We start from the raw sequence: 10,183 nt of genomic DNA, 5'->3' as shown, positions 1-10,183 counted from the left end.
CTGTTAGCCAGCTAGCATAACAAGCTAACGAGTTCAATATCCAGAAGCAGAGTTTCGTTTACAGACGGTTCTGTCGTCTGACATCTATTTCATCGTTTCAAAGACAACAGCAAGTTGAATGTGTCACATAAAACCTCACACTGCCACATACAGATGCATACATATAGCTCGGTTTACTTCTAAACAACATGAAAACAGCGACTCTTCAGCCCACCATGCGGGGAGGAAATGTGGGCGTGGTGTTGGCGACCTCTGAACCCGTACGTCATACAACAAAATGGCTTGTTTATTTATTTAAAATTATTTTTCAAATCATAAATATCCATCTGCCAATTTAAATGGGCCAGATTATACAAGGTAATGTATATTTTCTAAGAAAAATAAAAAAGAAAAACTTAGAAAATAGTGTGGAAGTTGCAGCTGTATGTCTACGTCACGTCCATTCATGCAATGCTGCATTCAGGGACCGTGGGGCAAAGTGACACTACTCTTTAAAGAACCTGTCGATTAAAAAAGACAGCATGATGAAAAAAGAAAACACATCAAAATACAAAAAATACAAAAATTAAATTATATTTAATGTCTGTTTTATTTTTCAGTGGATTCCTTTTTAGCACCGGTACATGTTTCAGTGCCCATTAAATTTTTGTCCACTACTGGTTTGTTTTCAGCAAAAAATACACTAATTATTTTTTTTACTTCAAGCACAGATTACAGTTATCTTCAACATTTATCCTGCAGATAACTATATATGACACATACATAGTCAACATATGAATAGAAGACAAGTTGGAGGGAATAAAATAAATGACAATTGTTCAGTTGGAAGTTAATTTGTCATCAATATTTCCATTTCAGCTTTATTATTATTATTTTTTAAATGCTCCTCTTTTTCTCTGGACACAGACACAGCCACTTCTAATAGATATCTGTGACCATTAAGCTGTTACTTTTTTTTAATTGGTATGAATGGTCACCTTACCATTCATATTCATATTTATAGCTGTTAAACTTTCACTTTTCTGGCATTGTAAATGATAATCTTTCATTCTTATTTTATCTTTGCACTCTTTTCCTACTACTGCACATTAATTTCCCTTGGGATAAATAAAGTACTTCCTTATCTTTTTATCTTACATAAATCTGTCCTTTCTTACTGATAAACTCAACACTTGACAGGATGTGAAAAGCAGCTCCATTGTTGCAACAGAGCTGCAGGGCTGCAACACCAAAAGGACAAACAGAAGTGATGGGTCAGATGAGACGATGCAAGAGGTTAGCAAATACCTACTGTTCCTCTACTCTCATCAGGTCAGGGCTGCTGACAGATGGTGGAGGTATCTTCTGAGGAAACCCCTCTGGCACTAAAACACTCAAGAAACACTAAATAATGGGAAAAGCAGTATTTTTTTTTTTACATACCCACAAGCAAATTTAGTAAAACTCAGTGGTCATAAGATTGGAGAGAGGTCATGAGTTAGATGTAGTGTTTCATCTCATTTATGGAATAAATATAGAATTTCTTCATCAGTTTGTCACTATAATCATTTAAAGTGACTGCTAGAACAATTCTCCAATATATCTTCTGAATTTGGGGCTGCATTTGCAATGTATCATACTCTCAGTGTAGTATGCACCAATTATGTCTGTAATTTTTAAAAATCAAAATCAAGATTCATGATGATAAAAATGTGATTTGAAGCACATAATCAATCCTGCTTTGGAATGAAAGTAAGGTCCTTGTAGTACTTCCCTTCTCTGGCCAAAAGAGGGCAGTAAAACAGCACAGTTCTGGTCTTCAAAGGGACAATTCATCCTCAAGTACATATTACTTTCCCACCTGAACAGATTGATCACACATCCATTTATGCAGTGTGATTTGCTGAGGTCTGAATACATCATGCTCTGGGGCATTTGCTTTGTCACACTCAAAGCATCTTGTGCTGCAACTAGTGATTATTTCCATTATTTTCTCAATTAATTGATTAGATGTTTAGTCTTTAAAACATGTCAGAAAATAGTGAAACATTTCAATCGGTGTTTCCCAAATGTCTTGTTTTGTCCACAATGTATTGTATGTATGTGCGTGTATATATATGTATGTGTGTATATATATATATGTATATACATATATATATATATATATATATATATGTATATGTGTGTGTGTGTATATATATATATATATATATATATATATATACATACACACACACACACACACACACAGACACACATATATATATATATATATATATATATATATATATGTATACACACATGTATATTTGTTTAATTTTATTTTTCTATTGCTTTAAATTGTATAGTTGTTTTATGTTTTTTAATCTGTTCTTGTATTTTATTTCTGTACAGCACTTTGGTCCACTGTGGTTGCTTATAAAGTGCTTTACAAATAAAGTTGGATTGGATTGGACAGCCCAAATATATTCAGTTTGCTCTCACAGAAGAACTAAAGAAACCTGAAAATATTCACATTTAAGAAGTTGAAAACAGAAAATGTTTACTGTTTTGTTTCTTAAAAACTGATGGTCATTCATCAAGCACAGCTGCAGATTAATTTAATAACGGATTCTAAATCGACTGCAGCTCTAACAGCTTTTATAAAAACAAGTCAAGAGGTTCTTTTTTTGGGCAGAAAATCACATCACATCACATGGTCACATGCCATTCTTATGATCAAATCTGGTTATTTTCTGTGTCAAAAAAAAAAAAAAAATACCTCTGCTCCCACCTAAAAAAAAAAAAAAAAAAAAAAAAAAAAGGATAACATCCTCATCAAACACACTTTCTTTGAACTAATGAACACTTTATTTCAAACTGGCACTGAATAAGTGACTAATAAAAGCATCAACAGATATATCAATAAGACACAGAGGGCATCACAAAAACATCCCTTGCCGTGACTGTGGAGAGACCCGTTAATCAGCTGATAAAATCTAAAAACATCAACAGAATAAATACAATTTCAATCCAAGTTGAGCCAAAGAAAGTGATAGCAGTGGAATGCAGCTTGTTATTTTCACTAGTAAGCCAGTGAGTGATATGAAAAGTACTATCCACTTCTCAGTAAACTCCACACACACACAAACACACACGATCCATCTATACTACTTACTTACTCAGTCTGTTTAAGCTTACGCAAGTTCCCTTAATCTACCGGCATTTACATAGTACATCAGGAGTCGCAGCCATGAACAACAGTGGCCAGAGAGAAGGCTGGAGGAGAGCTTAGCTTGTGCACAAATACCCTGTGAGGAAACAAAACACGTGTTAAGTGTATTTTCACTACAACCTCTATACAGTGTGGATAAGTTAGTGATTTCTTAGCATGCATCAAAACTCCAGCGCCACGTTAAATTGCCTTTCGTCTCCCTTACGTACGAGTTGCACGTACAGTTCTAACACCACTCCTCTCTAGGATTAAATTCAAAACCAATCACTCTGCATACTTGACCAACTTGATGTGTGATGTGACGAGGACAGTGACCGTCTTCTCGTCTTTGTCCATATGAGTCCATTCTACAGCTGATAAAAAATAAATCAAACACGAGCATGCCTCTGGGAACCCTGCAAGCTACAAAACGAAGCATTTAATGAAATGTCCGCTCCTGATACGCATAGATCATCCACTGGCAGGGATACAAACACATCGAAACAAGGACACTTTGTCCATGTCTTTTCATCTCTGATATCTGTAACATCGCAGCACAGATGCTTCCTGTCCACAGCTTGGGAAGGGCACTTGAGGGAGGGTTCACTTTGAAATCAAAAAAACATATTTTTCTCTTGGCCTGTAGTGCTGTTTATGCATCTAGATTGTTTTTGTATAAGTGGACAGAGTTTTGGGGATATCAGCAGTGGAGATGTCTGCCTTCTCTCCAATAAAATGGGAGTAAATGGCACTTGGCTTGTGGTGATCAAAGAGCCAAAAAATACATTTGAAAAACTCAACAGCAGTGTCTCTTTTCAGAAATCATGGTGTGGTTACTCAGAATAATCCACAACCCTTGTTGTGAGCAGTTTCATGTAAGAACTACTCTTCTTCTAGTAGAAAGAAAGTATTTACGGTTGATTCTCCCATAAAAAGAAAGTTGTTCTGGTATATTCTGCCATAGAAAGAACATAGTTCTGGTAGATTCTACTGCAGACAGAAAGTAGTTCCAGTAAATAATGACCTACATGAAACTGCTCCCAACTGTCTGATCCAGCTGATTAAGGGTCATAATTTCTGAAACGAGACACTGCTGTTGAATTTGCCAAACACTTTTTAGTGCTTTGAGCAACACAAGCCGAGTGCCATGTAGTCCCATTATATTTGAGAGAAGGCAGAACATCCATGGCTGATATCTCCAAAACTTCACATCATCTAGATGGATAAGTATCACTAAAGGTATGAGGGAAAAAATAGGTATTTTTGATTGAACTTTCCCTTTAAAGGATAACAGGCTACACAAGTGTAAAACGCAGCAGGTCGATGGCAGCCAGCCTCGGGGGAGCTACAGTATAGGGGCCGTGGGAATAACCACCCTCATGTGTCCACAGCCGCCTGTCCCCTCCCTTTCACCCTCACTGAGGTATCTCTCTGCGGCCAGCCGCCTCCAGCTCCACGCTGGAGAGGAACCGTCGGGATAGCCGGTGGCAGTCGTAGCTCAGCTCTGTGGTGTAGACGGCGCTGGTTTTCTTGGGGTAGATGATGGTCGTGCTCTTGAACTGCTGCGGCCGATGGCGAGGCTGGAAATCCAGCTGTGTCTTGTAGTGGCGCCAGGTGCTGTGGGGCACGGCCATGATGGTCTGCCTGCAGTGTTCGAGGCCCTGGCCCAAGGGCTGCAGGGCCACGGCCTGGATGAAGTGGCGGTCCGAGTCGTAGTGCACGGAGGAGGTGTATCTGTGGAGGAGGGAAAGTGGAATTTTTTAATTTGGTGCAAATGATCTATGCTCAACAATTTTGTTCCCATTTTCTATTGAGTTGAAGTAAAACATCTAACTCCTTGTTTAGACTGCCAACATCACTTCAGCGCTCACACCACCCTGAAGCATCGGTCTATACAGGCTCTGTGTTGTCCACGCATTTCAAAGCGTCCAGCAATAAATAAGCAAACAAAATTTCTGTGCAGTCTGCACACAATCCATAGCCACAGCAGTGTGCACGCACACAGTGGGTGTGGATGAGCAAAAGAGAAAGAAAAAAAAAAAAAAAAAAAAAAAAAAAAGACTGTGGCGATCAGAGCAAAGGGATTAAAGTTTGGCAGTAAAGTTGTCTGGTGGCAGTAAATGTACAGCTTGCCCATGAAAACACTGTAGAAAAAGCCCCTGTGTCTTGCTCATCAGTTGCTGGGTAAAGTGACAGGAGAGTCTGTGGGATTAAACTGAAGCAGTGACCTGATCTCAAGTTACGGAGCACACAAAGCTCTGCCTCTAGGATACAAAATGTGGATAAAATACATTTTCGGTGCCTTCTTTACTGGGTACCAGCCTCAAGTTTAGGCACATATTGTCAAAAAAAGTTACACTTGACATGTCTGACTCGCTTGTGGTCCAAGACAGGGGCTAAGACATCTTCTATGCACACAAAAAGTTTATTTCTGTCAAATTTTGTTTACAAATTTGTTAAAATATTTTTCTCAGGAGGGCAAAGTCATGACCTGCCCTACTCTGCCTCTGATTGGCATAACTGATATGATATTCTTACCCTGCCCCTACAAATGACTAAACCTAAACCTAACTAACTCAACTAACAAAGACAGTGAGCACTAGCCAATCAAAAGCAGAAACAGGCAGGTCATAGCTTTGCCATCCTGGGGAAATGAATGTTAGTCCTATGTGAAATAGACAAAGTTCAGTGCCTTATAAATCTTTTTTTTTTTTTCAAAATAAAACACCACATTTTAGTGTCTTTTTATTGTGACCAGTCCAAGGCATATCTGTGCAATAATCCTGCTGTTAAAACAGAATCTCTACATGCCACACTTGTCGGGATGTATTGTCTTGGCAAAGGAGAAGTGCTCACTGACATGGATTTTTAACAAATTTGTGAACAAAATTTGAGAGAAATAAACCTTGTGTGCGCAGAGGAGGTCCTAGATTTTTTTACTCCACTTCATGAAAAACAGGAGCAAAAAAAGGTCCACTGTTCTCTTGTTTACTTACGTACACACTCTGCAGTTGCTGGATGTTTTGAGACATATTAAAGCAAAAATGCCACAGCCTGCATGTCCTCCTGCCATTTCTTAATGCATATCCCTCCAGCAGGTAAAACGCTGCACAGAGGTCACATCAAAGCCAACCCACCTTATCTCCTTTGGCGGTAATGGATCAAGCGCTATGCCTTCCCCATAGGACGAGGGCTGTAGCTGCTGGAACGATCCAGTGGGTACAACTGGAACCTGCAACACAGAACACACAAGGAGCAAATACTGTCAATTCAGTCCTGAGGTGACCCACTTTCTTTTAGTTGGCAAGAACATGCAAGCAAGTTCATGCCGGGAAGTAAGAAGAATTAGGGCAGCAACTAATGATTATTTTCATTGTCAATTAATCTTTTAGTCTTTAAAATGTCAAAAAAATGTCCAAAATGTTAATCAATTGCCCAAAGGAACATCTTCAAAGTGCTTATTTTGTCCAACCAACAGTCCATAACCCAAAGACTTTTCCTTTACTGTCATAAATGACAAAGAAATCAGCAAATTGAAGCTGGAGCAAAAAAATGTTTGGTATTTTTGCTTTTGCATGATTGAAATGAATAACTGATTTTCAAAATTGCAAACTAATTATTTTAACCGACTAATCTAGGGCTACAATTGACAATTATTTTCATCATTAATTATATGAGTCGAAGAGTGATTTGGTCCATAAAATGTCAAAAAAAATGTTGATCAGGTTGTCAAAAGCTGAATGATGTCCAAAACCCAAAGATATTCAGTTTACTGTCATAAGAGGAGTAAAGAAACCAGACAATATTTACTTTTGAGAAACAGGCAGATAATTTAGACATTTTTTAAAAAAATAACTCAAAATGAGTAATCGAATGCCAAAATAGTTCGAGTTTAATTTAATAATTGCAGTCCTATGAAGAACTTTCACAAACATTTGGTGGACTTTTAACTAAAATTGACTCATAGGGAAAATGGGCACGGTGTGACCAGCAGACAGCAACAATTTCAGAGTTAACTTCTCGTGTGCAGTGGCAACATCTATTCCAGTGCAAGGACAAACCAGCCTCTAACATTTACTCATACATTTGTGGAAACCATCAGGCTTCCATGCGTGGAATACTAAATTCCTCGCAGTATGCCAAGTCTTCCATATCAAATTGCAAGTAATGGAATGCAAGAAATGTTCAGCTGCAATTTGTGGTCGTCTACCTTTCTCCAAAGAGAGCTCTTTTTTTTTCTTTTGGCTTAAATAACATGCAGTCAGGAAGTTACCTACCAGGGAGCCCCTTCCCTCGTCCTCAGACACCGGGCTCACGGCCCCGGTTTTCTCCGCACACGCAGGCAGCAGCCAGGCGCTGGGGCTCGGGCTCGGGGGCAAGCCGGAGTCCGGGCTGTCAAGTCCTCTATCAGCCCTGCAGCTCATCATATCCAGCGGGTCTCCTTCACAAACATTTGGCAAGTTCAACCTGCCAACCATTGCGGGTTAAAAGTTGCAAAACTCCAGCGAGTTGTGAAAGAGAAGCGCTCCCAGATTGCACTTCGCCACGGTGTTACCCGCTAACCTCTCCCCGGACAGGATGCACGCCTGCCCGCTGGAAATATCATCAACCGGGCGGTGATTCAGCCCCCCCACCGTACTCACACTTTATTACCACCAGTTCACAACGAGAAAACTAAAGCATATCCTTTACTTTGACTCTCAAAAGAATATCAAAGTGTGCCCGAACTCCACGGTAATGGAGAAAGTTTGTCCACTTTGGAGCTGAGCAGAGAGAAAGAGATGTGAGTCCCGCTGCTGCCCGCGGCTCCTCTTCAAACTTCTTCTCCCTCAAAGGGGCCTTCTTCTCATCCACAAACATCAGGGCAGGAAACGCCTTTTGAAGCATTTGCAGCCTCCTGATTGGATGGAGGATAAGCGGCAACCAGAGACGGAGCTGGTCATGGGAACCTTTCCAACCCCTCATTCAACCTTGGTGAAAAAAAAAACGATAGGATGCTGATTTTCCTGGCAGAAGTGGGCAATATTTCAATTAAATGTATTTAATTTCTTTTGAGTGTTTTGAAATGTATATTTCGTTGGGCATAAAAAAACATTTGCTGCATTCCATTAACCTTAGAAGACTTAAGTCTGAGCTGGGAATGAGACCCGAGCTGGCTGCATTCCAGTAAATAAGGTGGAAATTCAAAGAAAATTAAGTAAACAAGTCGGGGCTTGCGTTAGCCAGGTTAGCCAATGTTAGCAATACCTGTTGAAAATAATGCATTTCGCAGTACAGTTTTACACACTGAAAATTTAATGTACAACAAAAATTGTCATTTTATTCTTAAATTATAAGAAAAAAAACCCTGAATTTCAAATGTGGAAAAAACTGTATCACAATTAGCCTAATTACAGTCTTAATGCAAGTGAATAACTCTAACTGGAGCAGAACCAATATTATCAGCCCAATATTGATCAAGCTATATTGATCTATATCAGTACATCGTTATCATCACACATGATGTCTGGTGTGCGCCTATATGAAAACTTTTTCTTTATTTGTTAGCTTTATAGGCAGCATTTTATGTATATTTGATCCTTTTCTTAATTAAGGTTAATATATACATATATTTTCTTCTATTTGTGTTTTTTAAATTATAGTTATTCATAATTATTGAAAATAAAGGTTAAAGTTTGCTGTTTCAGTGTCCCGATATCATTTAAAGTTTCTTGTTTAACTGTTAACCATCCTGCCTCCATTACATATCTTTGTGATCAGTGTGAACTCATTTGAGGGATCAATGCAAAAAAATGTGTTTATGTACATATTTTGAATTCTGTACATTATATTCTGTAAAAAGAATATTGTCCAATATAGTGATATCAGAATTTGTTTACTCCTTAATATCGGCATCGGTTTCAAAACTCCAGTATCAGTTGGGCCATATCTGCAACCCTTTACTCAGTCAGTCCACCCAGCATGCAATTTTGAATTCACAGCCTCCCAACTCCAAGATATCCTGATTGGCCACTTTATCATCTATGATGTGGGGAAATTGGCAGAAGTAATCTTTTAAGTAAAATGGAATTAAGGTCAGGCCCATACTGAGGCTACTAAATGCCTAAAGAGTGGTATCAGTTGGTATGAAAATGTATTTTTGTATTTTCAAATGACAAATTACTTGCATTACTTTTGCCTTTATTGGACAGGACAGCTGAAGAGCAGACAGCAAAGCAGGTAAAGAGAGAGAGGGGACGCCACGCAGCAAAGGGCCGCAGGTGGGAGTTGAGCCGGCGGTCGCTGCAAAGAGCTGACAGCTTCCATACATGAGGCGGACGCTCTACCAAATGAGCTACAGGGCCACCCCTCATTTCTGTATTTTGTATTCTATTTTTATTAAGTAAGTGTAATTTGTAACAAGATACTTTTTGATGTATCATCTCTGTTTCTTGGTTTTGTGCAAATTCAAACAGGACACACCCATCTAATGAAGCACAAGGGAAATACATTTGTGGCAATGTTTTAATAGTGTTCAACAATTGCCTCTGTAGCATACAATCCAGACAATACAAACAACATTTGTACCTGAAGGCAGGAATGTGTACACCAATGCACTTATATTTGATCTACAAGGACTTGTTAAACTGAGAGGCATCAAAATCACTGACCAGACGCTGAACTGACTTCAAATAAGTTTTCTTTTTCTTCCACAGACTGAGATGTTCTGTATTTGACATCAGTGGGGATACGTGAAGGAACAGAGACCCAGAGATCATTTGTCAAACTATTGAGAAACATATTTTGTCTCAGTGCAATTTTTTTTTTGACAAAAGACATTCTTTTCCAGACTATATAGAAGAAGTTTGCAATTTTCCTAAAACCTTCTTTTAATGTCAATAAAAATGAGACAGATACGGAAGCCCAGATCAGCTGGTAAAAGAAAAAAAAAATCCCCATGGTAAGACATAATTATGAGATGTAAAGTGACTGTTTATGAGATAGAAAATCGAAATAGAGATTTAAAAAACA

General features: G+C 38.6%; 1 protein-coding gene across 1 annotated transcript; it reads right to left on the bottom strand.

Annotated features, from left to right (window-relative positions):
* Window positions 1-4,243: 4,243 nt before the first annotated feature.
* On the bottom strand, window positions 4,244-8,039 carry rflnb (refilin B). The gene is made up of 3 exons (XM_084718154.1): window positions 7,450-8,039; window positions 6,310-6,404; window positions 4,244-4,906 (listed from the first exon to the last, which is right to left on the bottom strand). The coding sequence occupies exons 1-3, from the start codon at window positions 7,648-7,650 to the stop codon at window positions 4,588-4,590; spliced, it is 615 nt and encodes a 204-aa protein (XP_084574280.1). The 5' UTR covers window positions 7,651-8,039; the 3' UTR covers window positions 4,244-4,587.
* Window positions 8,040-10,183: the final 2,144 nt, after the last annotated feature.

The sequence above is a fragment of the Lutjanus erythropterus genome, chromosome 4 (assembly GCF_056507025.1).
Source record: "Lutjanus erythropterus isolate fLutEry1 chromosome 4, fLutEry1.hap2, whole genome shotgun sequence".
Lineage (NCBI taxonomy): Eukaryota > Metazoa > Chordata > Actinopteri > Lutjaniformes > Lutjanidae > Lutjanus > Lutjanus erythropterus.
This window is presented reverse-complemented; position numbering and strand designations above follow the sequence as displayed.

Coding starts and splice junctions, on each gene's coding strand:
- rflnb (XM_084718154.1), bottom strand. CDS start 7,650: ATGGTTGGCAGGTTGAACTTGCCAAATGTTTGTGAAGGAGACCCGCTG. Junction 6,405..7,449: donor ACGAGGGAAGGGGCTCCCTG/GTAGGTAACTTC, acceptor TCTGTGTTGCAG/GTTCCAGTTGTACCCACTGG. Junction 4,907..6,309: donor TTACCGCCAAAGGAGATAAG/GTGGGTTGGCTT, acceptor CCTCCTCCACAG/ATACACCTCCTCCGTGCACT.